The sequence below is a fragment of the Agelaius phoeniceus genome, chromosome 6, assembly GCF_051311805.1.
Source record: "Agelaius phoeniceus isolate bAgePho1 chromosome 6, bAgePho1.hap1, whole genome shotgun sequence".
NCBI lineage: Eukaryota > Metazoa > Chordata > Aves > Passeriformes > Icteridae > Agelaius > Agelaius phoeniceus.
The window spans coordinates 11,079,422-11,091,145 of NC_135270.1; the positions used below are offsets into that span (position 1 = coordinate 11,079,422).

General features: G+C 39.8%; 1 protein-coding gene across 6 annotated transcripts in view; it reads left to right on the plus strand.

Annotated features, from left to right (window-relative positions):
• Positions 1–9,421, plus strand: part of BUB1B (BUB1 mitotic checkpoint serine/threonine kinase B) — a 45,432-nt gene extending 36,011 nt beyond the window's left edge. For all 6 annotated transcript variants that reach the window (XM_077179734.1, XM_077179735.1, XM_077179739.1 and 3 more), the window contains 6 exons: positions 107–222; positions 494–655; positions 1,351–1,493; positions 4,586–4,757; positions 5,121–5,227; positions 8,858–9,421. In XM_077179734.1, coding sequence (XP_077035849.1) covers positions 107–222; positions 494–655; positions 1,351–1,493; positions 4,586–4,757; positions 5,121–5,227; positions 8,858–9,047 — 890 coding nt within the window. In that variant the 3' untranslated portion in view covers positions 9,048–9,421. The remainder of the gene's footprint in view (positions 1–106; positions 223–493; positions 656–1,350; positions 1,494–4,585; positions 4,758–5,120; positions 5,228–8,857) is intronic.
• The last annotated feature ends 2,303 nt before the right edge of the window (positions 9,422–11,724 follow it).

The following is an 11,724-nucleotide window of genomic DNA, read 5'->3' on the forward strand; positions in this document are numbered from 1 at the left end:
AATTATGGCTCATATCCACCCTCTTAGTTTTATGTGCCACAGGTGGGGAATGACTTGGGAAGAGCTATTTACTGTGACAGTTCATGAATGTAAACTTTCAACACAGGAAATGAGACTTACTGCATCAAAATGGAATATTGGAACGATGAAGAATACAAGATGTTTTTTGCCATTCCAACTGGATGCATTTTCCAGTGGGATGCAAAGGGATTTGCAATAAAGGTAACACACATGATGGTTATTGTACAAGAAATGTGAACTGGTAAAATCTCATCCATTAATATGAACTCTTAATTTCTGAATTCCATGCAAGAAGTTTGCTACTTTGAGTCCTCTTCCTAATTGAGGATATAGTTTAAAAGTTTATGACTGTGAAAAATGTCTTCCTTGATCAAGTGGGAGGGTGAAAAAAAAGAGGATGAGAAGAATATGAAAATGAGCAATTTTCACTTTATTCCAAAAATAAATGTTCTTCTTATGTACCTTCTTGTAGGTGTATTCTCAGCCTGTGCCTTGGGATTTTTATATCACCCTTGAGTTACAGAAGCGTTTGAATTCTGACTTTGACCAGAGCTTCAGTGAGAATTGCAGCTGTTACCTGTACCAGGATGGCTGTGCCATTGTGCACAAGGATACAAATTGCTTCACACTGAGGGTCAGTACAGACAAACCAGGGACAGCTGGAAGGTCCAAACTCCTGCTTGGGTGCCAGTAGTGAGTTTGGAGAGGTGTTACGCTCCTTGCTGAAGAGCTTCTCCTGTCTAATCCTGCAATACAGATGCTCTGGGCTTTATCTGTATACAAATCAGGGCTGTCTGTTAATGCCTCAGATGGGTCTGGTTTCTCATTCATAGATCATGTGCTTCTCCGAGACAATCTTGAACCAATTTTTCACATTTTCTGTCTTTGTGAGTCATAAAGGACTGGAGCCAAAACCCACATGTTATTCCACAGCGAGATTTGCATCTAAAGCTGTTGTTTAATATGACCTCTTTCAATACATTCCAGTCAGCTACAGCAAGGTCATAGCAATTAATGTCTTGCTGAATGATTTGCACTTTAAGTCTTGTAAGTGCATTTTGAATTGTTGCATACAAATACGACTGAAATTCAGTAGTGATTTCAGTCTTCAGTTCAATTTCCTCCTCCTGGTCTTTTGTCCAATTTTGAGTAATAATGTTTCCTAGCTTACAGTTCTTGTAATTCTGTCTGGGCAAAATCTGATTATAGTGAATTTATGGTGGGACTGTTACCTCTGTACAAATGAATAATGAAACAAAATTGAGCTATAAATATTTCACCTAATCTGAGGTAGAAAGGTACAGAGACAGATGTTTATTCTCTTTTCAGGATATTCTCCGTGACCGTAAGTTCATCACAAAGGAAATCATCTTCTTGGTTGTTCATGATCTTCTGCATGTGGTAGAGAAGCTGCACAAAGCTGAGATTGTCCATGGAGATCTGAGGCCAGAGGTGTTTTTTCTGGGAGACAGGTTTGTCTCTGCCTGTCAGGATGGGAGGGTACAGAACAGTTATTTCAGCTAAAGCTCCTGCGCTGCTGTAACTTCTACCCTTGAGCTGAAGCACTGAGGCCTGAACAGCAGGCCCTGAGCCAAAGCTGATCTCTAGATGACCTTCCAACCAAATGTTTTATTTGTATCTGCTCATTAACAAAGACTCAGTAGCAGTATCATCTATGTATCCACTCATTGTCAAAACATGTATTCACTTTCCTGTATTTAGAAACCAGATAAGGCCGTACCTGGATTTTGGGGGTATAGGAGCAAAGGCAATTCTCTGGGTTGCTCCTTGAGCCCTGGCCAGGCTTTGGGAGGAAGCCAGGAGGAGGCTGACCCCAGATGTTCCTGCACTGGAAGTGGGTCAGTTTGTTTATTGCCCCCTGGTCAAGCTGGGCCCTGTCCCAGCACAGTTGGAAGCCTCTGCTTGTGGATGGACGCACCCGTAGGAATTCCCAGTTCTGGGAGGGGATCTCCAGTGCTTGGCTGTGACAGGGTCCCCCAGCTGCTGTGTGGCTCTGGAGGGTGCTGAAGTCTTAGGGTGTAACTGGTGCTGTATCTTCATTGCTGTAGGCAATCCTTGGCAGCAATGATGAGGTGCATTGCTGAACTTCTCCTCGTGTAATTCTTTAAGGTCTTGCATTATAGAAAATTACACTATTCCTTAAGTTGGTTTCTGTGCCTCTTGTGCTGAACCTACCCACTGGCAAAACAGGCCTAATTCTGCAGTCCAGGTTTTTTAGGCTCCAGTGCATTCTGATAAGAGTGAAAACACTTAATTTAGGAATAAGCCTTCCTGTAGAAATAGTATACATTGACTTTGTAAAACTTATGTTCAACAAAATGGTTTTGCTATTATGGTTTGCTGTGTTTTTAAGTTTCTGCTTTACCAAGGTTCTGACCGCTAATGCAAGTCCCAATATAGTTCGTAACTTGTCTTTACATACTTGAAACCCAGGAGATCAGAAGACAGGGGGGACTGGAATATCCAGATAGTCTAAACAAAGTGTTCGGCTTCCTCTGCAGTCCAGCTTGTACCTTAATGCACCGACCTAATTTTCTTCTTTAAGCTCTTTCCCATGTTATGTTAACAAAGTCACGTATCCCTTGGAATGTGATCTGTGAACTAAGTGTGGTGATGTCTGGAAATAAAGCACAAACTTTTCCAGACCATGTTAGAATGATAATATAAAAGCAAACCTTTACTTGAAGATTGTGTGCCTTCAGGTACATAATATGGCAAAAACCAGTGCCCCAAATTAGATCCTTGCAATTGATAAGATCAGGCAAATAGAATGTCTGGTCAATATTGTCCAATTAGAGGAGCAGTTGGTTATGTAATCTCCTTGGGTTCTACCCTCCTCTTCTACCTTTATTATGCCAGTGATTATGTGGTACAAAGTAAAGTGTCCTTGGAGAACTTACAGGCAAGACAACAAAATTTTAGGAATGTGTTAATAAGTGCCTGCTCATTGTGGGAAGGAAAGCTGGAAAAGTACTGGAAGTTACACTGAGGCATTTAACAGTCTACAGAACTACAAATACATGAAAAATACATAAAAGCTAAAAACTTCAGGCATCAGTGGGAAGCCAGTAACCAGAATGTCTAATGAATCAGGTATAATTCCATTACATAAATTCACTGGGGCTGTTCTTAGTTATCATTGATATGCTAAAAATAGCTATTAAATTTAAATTTACTTTGAGCCTACAGTCATCTAACATACATACTCTCAACATATTTTACTTATAATTTCTTTGTGATTATTTTATTAATAACTTATTTGCATAATTATTTATAAATTACATACCTGTACTATGCAAGTTCTAATATTTTCTTCACATCCTGCAATGGGTTGTCTTGCACATCCCTTAGGGTGTTGCATCCTGTTTTGGAAGTCACTGATCTAATAGTGGCTTGATGGACTTGGATACCTCCTGCTGTATTTCTCTGTGGCAAATACAAAACAAACAACTGCCAAAAAGTTAGGGTAATGGTTTGGGGGTCTTTCAGATAGCAAAAGGACAAGTGCATAGTACAACTTACAAAATAAGCTCAGAGCATACAAGTATGTAAGAAGAGTAGTCATGAGAGCTGTGATATGTGGATATTGTTGGCTTGGCAGTTGTCAATAAAGAGATTCCTCCCTGCCCTTCCGGTTTGTCCTTCCTCACCTGTAGACTAGGAGAAGTTTGTAGAAGTATTATCAAGCTTAATTATTTTTTATATCAAGTATTTTGAGATTTAGATGGAGAGGGAGAAGTGTAAAACATTACACTGATTCCAAATTGATTCTTGCCTTTTTGCTTTTATCTATTCTCTATATTCTTTACATATGTATATTTGTAGCTCTGTAGCCTATTATTACATTCATAGCTAGCATTTAACCTACTCTATTAGACAGAAAGACAAAATAAATTCCCCAGTGGCTCCAAGCCCCAGGGTCCAATGTTAGGCTCTCTGAGAGCCAAGGCTGAAAACCAGCTCTTCAAGACACATTCATAAACAAAGTTTAGTTCCTATCTGAGGGGGGTTGTTCAGAAATGGGTAGAACCAGGGGGAATTACCTCATCACCTATGTCTCTAATTGAGGATTCTTGTCAGTTATGCTAATTTGCTAAACTTATAAAAATTGCATTTGCTTTGTTATGTGTGCACCTTCAGCGCTTTTCATCTGGCGTGTTGTGCACCATAAGGATCCTTCCAAAGATAACCTCTTTTTTATCACCTGTGTCTGGCTCATCATTTCAGGACCAGTGAAAAGGCATCACACTACTCCCACAGTCCACAGACTTTGTTTCAGATAATTGTGACAAATACAAAAATAGCATCATCCTCAACTTTTTATTGTTTCCTATTGTTTACTGTGGAGACAGCACTATCATCCCTAAGCTCCCTGCTGTGAGCTCTTGCCATCCAGGGCAGCCCTAGCAGCAGTAGTTCTGACAGCAGCCATCGGAGGGGAGTATTGACATGGCTAAGGCTCGCCTTCACTATGCTGTTACATTTAATTCTAAAAGCAAAATTTGTTGGATTGTCTTCTGCCTAATGTGCTTCTTCTGCTCAGGATCTGCGATGCATTTTCTAATGAGGAGGTGCCAAATGCTCTGAAGGTGGTGGATTTCTCTCACAGTCTGGATTTGAGGGTACTGGCTCGAGTCAGCTTGCCCTATAACTTTCCCACAGCTCAGACCCCTCACGGACAACAGCTTCTGGCAGAAAGTTCTCTTCCTTATCAGGTGAGTCTGTATTTAGTAGGACATCTTAATTTCTGTGTTTCCTTTACAAAACCTATTTTCTTAAGTTAAAACTTACAAGCGCTGTGGAAAGCTCTGATCAATAAATAGAGAATAAAGAGAATTTTGCATCTGATGGACTTTTTTGGCATTAAATGAAAGGATTAGCAGTGCTGTTCAGTGACTGTTGCTACTGTATTTATTTAGAAACCTACAATGAAATCAGAATTTTACCTTTTGAAGTTTTCTTGCTTAACAGGTCTCTGGAAGATTCTGGTGTAAAGATGCTTCCGACTTAAATGTGTGAAAGCAGTAAGAGCAAGAAGTGATAGACATTGAATTTTCTGGTGTTTGTTGTGATTACAGGTAGACTTGGTTGGCATTGCGGATATAGTCCATTTGCTGTTGTTTGGGGATCATATCCAGGTCTATCAGGAGAATTCCATCTGGAAAATCAGCCAAAACTTATCAAAGTAAGTCCTTTTGCAGAAGGGGCTGCTGGGGAAGAAGAGACCTCTAACTTCATTTTCTTTATAGTGATACTATCTTCAGAGGTTAGACTGTACTATCTTCAGAGCTTGGAATGTACGGCAGCTTGGGGCTGGTTTTGCCAAAAAGCGTTGGTTTTGTGGGGCCTGAAATTCTGAAGTTGTTGGACTTGTTCACTGGTAGCTTCAGTGCTGTGTAGGAGACAATTTTAAGTTGAATATGAATAATGTGGTTGAGATGATTTTGCTTTTTCCATCCTTTCAGATGAGACTGGCTTAGTCAGCACCTTTACAGATCAAGCTTGGAGAAGTTTGTAAGTGGGTGGGTGGTGAGAGGGGCAAAGATCACATGAGCATGTTGCCTCAGAAATGGATTCGTTTGGCTTTCTGCTTTTTTTTTTCATTCTACTAAGACACTGATGGCCGGGTGTAACAGATGTAGAAACAGTACACTTGTGCAGCAAAGAAAATAATTTAAAACTGTCATCTAAGATGCAAGTGTGCAAACAGCTGCTTTTTGGAAGCTGCTGTTTGTCTCAGGTATGTTTGGTTTGCTCTCTTTTAGCTGCATGTTTTGACTATCAGTCTGCTCTGCCTTCCTGTGCCCTTTGTTTGTTCTTAGACTGAACAGTTGTTTATTTTGTTAGGCACATACTGCAGGTTTTCTTGCCTTGGCATTTCATAAGGATTTTCCAGAACTCTGCACTCATGCCAGCAGTTGCTGGACAGGTATCTGATTCAGGATCATGGATCACTCCTAGGACCATTGCTTTAAGAAAACCCATTACCAGCGTGGGAGTTGTCCAGTTCCCTAGCAACCTGCGCTGCTTACATCTCCCAGTTTGCTGTATTCAGCCTTTGGAAAAAATCCAATCTTCTTAAGCTGTGTACAGAGGAAAAAATGTCTTTTTTTTTTTTTTTTTTTTTTTAACTGGGTATATGTCTGGTTTCCTACTATGATTTCCTTTATTTAATTCTGCAGGAGATTAAATTGAGCTACTGCAGATGAAGCCACATAAAGCCTGAGTTGAGAAGGCTGGGACATGGTGTCAGGGACACGATCAGGATGTGGGTATGGGAAAAAGAGCAGTAACTGTCTGAATAACTGGAGCAAGAGGAATTGTAAGTCTGAGTTGGGAAGGATAGGGCTGTCTGTCTGTCAGTGGAGTTTGGAGGGGAGAAGTATATTGGAAAGGAATTGTAGTCAAAGCTGGGGATGCTGGATTGAAAAAATTAGGATTTTGGGCTGAGGTAGGAATTGGAGGGAGTCTTGAGGAATGAGACCTGTGAAGGGCTACAGGAGACACAGCAGGAAGAAGATCAAGTCTGGGCACAAGTTCTGTGGAGCTGGAACCAGGCTGTAATGGCTTCTCGCTCCCCTGCATGCATCAGTTCATAATTTGGGAGTTCAGAGTACAAATAAGGAATTTATTTTCCACCCTCTCTTCTGCTTTGCTTCTGAAAGTGTTATAGACTTATCATTCATTATCTATACTTACTTTTCAATATCAGTTATTCCAATAAATGTCTGCATAAGTGCTTTAGTTACACATTGTACTGAAGTCTTATATCAACAGTGTAAATGAGCTATTTCATTATGTGGGAATAAGGAATTTGCACTGAATCCATTTCCATTCACACATGGATCTTTTAGTCTGTCTAGTTCTTATTGATTGATGACATTTGCTCTAGTCAGTTTGAAGCTTTCAAGTCATCTGTGACAAGCAAATTCACTGCTGTAGGGAGCCTTCATCCACCAGAAGAGGCTCCACAACTGAGTATTCCCTGGGAGAAGAGTCAGCTGATGGAGATCAATGTCTCATCCTGTGCATACAGCCACACGTGCTGGTGACACTGTAACACCCCTGAAGACACAGGATTCTTCTTCCTGTTGTTTTTAGTAATTCTACTTTTGTAAAGATGACATTGCTTCTGTCCTTTGAACACAAAGTTCTCCAAGTGATTTTTTTATTTCTTTGAGGTTCATTTGAGTTAGTTTGGTGGTTTGGTGGTTTGTTTTGGGGTATTTTTTTTTCAAGGATTTTATTGACAGAGTAACTTTCCTCAAAATGGTTCTGAGAATTCAGGTATTGACAGCTAGAAATAAGGCTTCTTGCTAGAAGGCTGACTGGTGTTAAATACAACAACCATGACCCTCTTATCTCAAGGAAGCTTTTTAAACAGGACTTAATTATTTTTATTAAACAAATGTAGATATAGCAGAATGACTGCAAGAGCTACTGATTTTACTACCAGTTCAGCAAAATACTGAAGCAGTGGGGAATTGCAGGGTAGAGCACAACATTTTTCTTCCAAGGTCAATGGCTTTCAATAAAAGAGAACCCACTTAAAAGGTGACAGAACGAATGGAAACCACTGAAACATTGTGGTAGAGATTTAGGAGAAGGTAGAATCTAAATTGTGATCAAGTTGGTTTTTTCATCTGCAAGTATAATGCTGACAGCCTGTTTTTCAGGGGAGGGGCTTTTACCATTAATAAAGAATGGATATGGTGATTTTTTTCTGTTTTCACTACTATTTTAGGAAACTTCATCTGTGCAGGTTTATGTAAGTCAGGATATATATGCATTTGAATTTTTAGGACTATTTTTGTCACTCAGAACTCTTGACACCTCCTTAGCAACACTTCATCTCCTCTGCCACACCTCTTGCTCATCTAATCCCACAAAGAAAATGGACTCGAGTCTTGTATATTGTTTTCTTGGTTAGGTTCTGCATTGACTTAATTGTTTTAGCAAATATAAGAGTTACCAGTGAAATAGCACAAATAGTACAGGCTGGATTCATTCTGAGACTGGCTGCTGCTGTTTTTTGAGTCACTTAGATAAAGCAGAGGCAGATAATTTGTTTCAAAGCCACTGTAACTCCTAGCTCGAGGGAGAAAAATGCTTCAGTAGTCAGTAGCAGTGCAAGACTGAAGAACAAAGGATTTGCTCTAATATCAGTTTTCTGAGACTTAAATGAGTCACTTAACCTTTTTATTCGTGTTGTGTGGGTACATCTGGGAGAGAGGGGGATTTATTACTATTAATTGTCTCCAAAATATTATCTGTACAGAACGCTGGCAGATGGAAGGTGGGTTAAAAAGGAAGCAAAACTGGCTGTAAACCACCTTTTTCTTTTTTTTTTTTCCTTGCAGCTTTCCTTTAATATTGCCCTGTTAACTTAGCTTGCAAGTGGGTAAATAAGATTCACCTCTGCCCTTTATTAATGAAAGGAGTTTCCCAAGTTGTTTGGTTCAAAAATGTTCTTGATAATTCCTGTAAACTAAAACTGCTGTGGCTTAGTGTGAATGATGGTAGTGGTCAGGTATGCTAGTAGAGGCAACTGTATAAACATTTGGTTTAGACCTGTGTAGTTACTATCCAGAAACCTATTGGAGAAAGAGAATGGGGTCCATACATATAAAATGAGCATCACATTCCTAGTTTTCCTTTATATTTACTCAGGTGAGTGAAATTATTTTTTCAGGCATGGTTCTCCCAGGATGTTTGGTGCTGAATATAAATGGAGACCTTGATAGACACGTTGTATATATGTGTGTGTGTGTATGTGTGTGTATTGTTCCACTGAATGCTGCTCTGTTTGTTTTAGGACCCCTGACAGTGATTTCTGGAGTAAACTTTTTGAGAGAATTCTGAATGCAGATGGTAAGTCCACAGTACCTCTGCTGAGGGAGTTAAGAGAGGAAATCAGTGAAATGTTTGACAGCTCTTTCAAAGAACGACTTTTGTTGACCTTAGCTGCTGTGGGAGAAACTTTCCTCCTGGTGAACTTCCAGTGACTTCATAGAAAACAAACACATTTTGTATTCTAGAGAAGAATTTGTTGTTGCTTTCTTATGTTTTCAAATGTAAACATGAGAGTGATTGGAGCCATTTCTGCAATACTTCACATGGGACTTGCTCAAGAATGTTTCTATTGCATGAGTGTGTTGAAAACCTCCTGAATCTCTACGTGAACCTTTTTGTATCGGAGCCGTTTGTGAGAGAAAATTGTTTGTCTTAACTGCCACCTCCCCTTCTTGTACAGCTCCTTAAAAATTTAACACCTAACTTGTACCACACTCTTTGAAACGTCTTTGTCCTGCATTCAGTTGATCTTTTAATTGGTGTTTAATCAATAAAGTTGTGTTTTGGTAGCGAGTATCATATTTAACATTGCTATCAAATGGCTTCAAAAGACTTCATTTAGAATCCATGCAGGAGTGCTGCTGCCTGACTGGGAATATTTTGTGGCTGCTGGATGCAAAAGCGCCTCATTTGGTGGCAGCTTTCATAACCACATGGGATTTCCTGGACACTTGAATACAGCTTGAATGATTCTACTTGGAATGTGTTCTTGTAGAAAGTTGTCATAAGAAGAAGTAGATGAAGTCAGAAGTGGAAAAGCTGCACACATAAACCATTTTTCTTCTTAAGGCAAGAGTTTTGTTTATTTTTGCAAGGCCTGGAGTTCCTGACTGGATTGTGCATCCCTGAAATCTCAATTTGCCTTAAGTGATGTGTTGGCAGGCTTTTGTGGGAGGTTTTGTGGATAGTTATATGTGTTAACCTTTTATGTACTGCATTACTGAAACCAGTACAAAGGCTTCATTTTATTCAAGGCAACAGAATTTACCAGATCCAAACCCAAGGTGGTACTATGTTCTTGAAGTGAAGGGAAACTTCTCAGACTTGGGATTTACTTCCTTACAGCTTCTCCCACACAGGAAAGTGAGATTAGACAACGGCATCATTAGCAATTTCTTCTCCCTAAGAAGCCAAATCGACTGTGTTTTTTCACTTTGTTGAATTCTCCAGCCATGGTTCTGTTTGGTTGTCCCCGTTTATGTTACCTTCAAATTTTGGGGTGGAACTCAGTTTTGTCTTTTCCACATTGCTTCAAGCCACCTTCTCTCCTGCTTTTTTTCTGCATATTCCATCCCTGTTCCTCTTACTTTGGCCTGTCTTCTTTTTGCTGTCTTGGATTCGTAATGCCTTTTTTTACACTTTCTCTGAGAGGGCTATATATTCTAATTCAGGAATAGGACCTAAATGCCCTGGTAGACCAGCTTTAATATCGAATGTAAACTGCTGCTGAAGAATTTATTTTGGTCCATTAATGCCTTAATTAATGCTTCTTGTAGTACATTGATTAGTCATCTGTTGAGCTAGCAGATAAACAATGCTCTGTCTCAAACCAGGGTTTAGAGCCAAGATCACTGGTAGAGGAATCAGTAATCCAATGCATAGCTAACTCCTGCTAGCTCTAAAAAGATGCCGTGTTTGTTCTTTTATTTAACTGAAATTTTTTTGCTTTTGCTGATCCTTTAACTGCCTTTTAGACAAAATCTGGGGAATCTCACTTGCTGTCCTCTCACTTGCAACTTTTTCAGTTTATATCCTGCAGCACTGAGCTGAATACCAGGTAGATTAGGAAGAGAAGACTCCTAACTAAGTATCAGTCATCCCAAGGACTTCTCAGACAAGCCGTGTTTGTAGCCAGTACAGAACAACTTCACTGTGTCTAATTTGCACAGAAAGCTTTTGAGAACAGGCTGAACAGAGATAAGAGCTCTCAGCAGAAGTTCAGTAGAGGAAATCTGTTCTTCAGGTCTTTAAAATATGTAAGTGAACCTATTTGTCTTTACTTAAATGAGATCTAAATCAATACTGCAATACTCCACTATTACTTTTTTGTTGGCATCTGTTTTCTGTCTAAACAAAAAATGTGCTAATACTTCTCTGTCTAATATGGCTGCCTATGATCAGTTACTCTTCATGTACATCCCAGACAACACAAAACTGCCCCCCAGTAGTGTAAAAACAGAAACAGCAATGGCATTATAAATTTCTCCATAATAAACACACGCAAATAACGAAGAGGAGCAAGCAGGTACAACGAGAACCAGCAGTCATCTCTTCTGATGCTTGTTCCCACTTCTGCTTCGATGAACTCTGCCTCTCTGCTGCACAGGTCAGTCTCTGCCTCCCCTATGCCATGAGCTGATTGCACCAACATGTAACAGGAACTCAGGGAGCTCTTGGGACATCCCTGTTGTCTGTTCAAGTAACTGCCTCTAGCCTTAAACAAACTTTTCCTGAGCATCACTTTTTGAATCATTGTGTAACACACAGGTGCTCTGTGACCTTGCAGGCTGGGATTGCCATAGGCTTGTCATGAAGTAGGAGACACACCAGCCTTGCCCTCAGGATATTTGGAGATGAAAACGGTCTTAATATTTTCTGAAGGAAAAGAGGCATTTATAAATCCTGATGTGACAATTTCATTTTACCCTCTACACCAGGTAGAGGGTAAAATGAAATTGTGTGACAGCCAGATGTAGAAGTCCTAGTGAAGTTATCATTAAAAAATAGAGCAGTGGAATCTGAGCTATGGAAAATTTTAATGCCTATTATATAAATAAAAGTGCACAAAGGAAAATAGGAATGTGATAGGTCATGATTGTACCAGGTTGC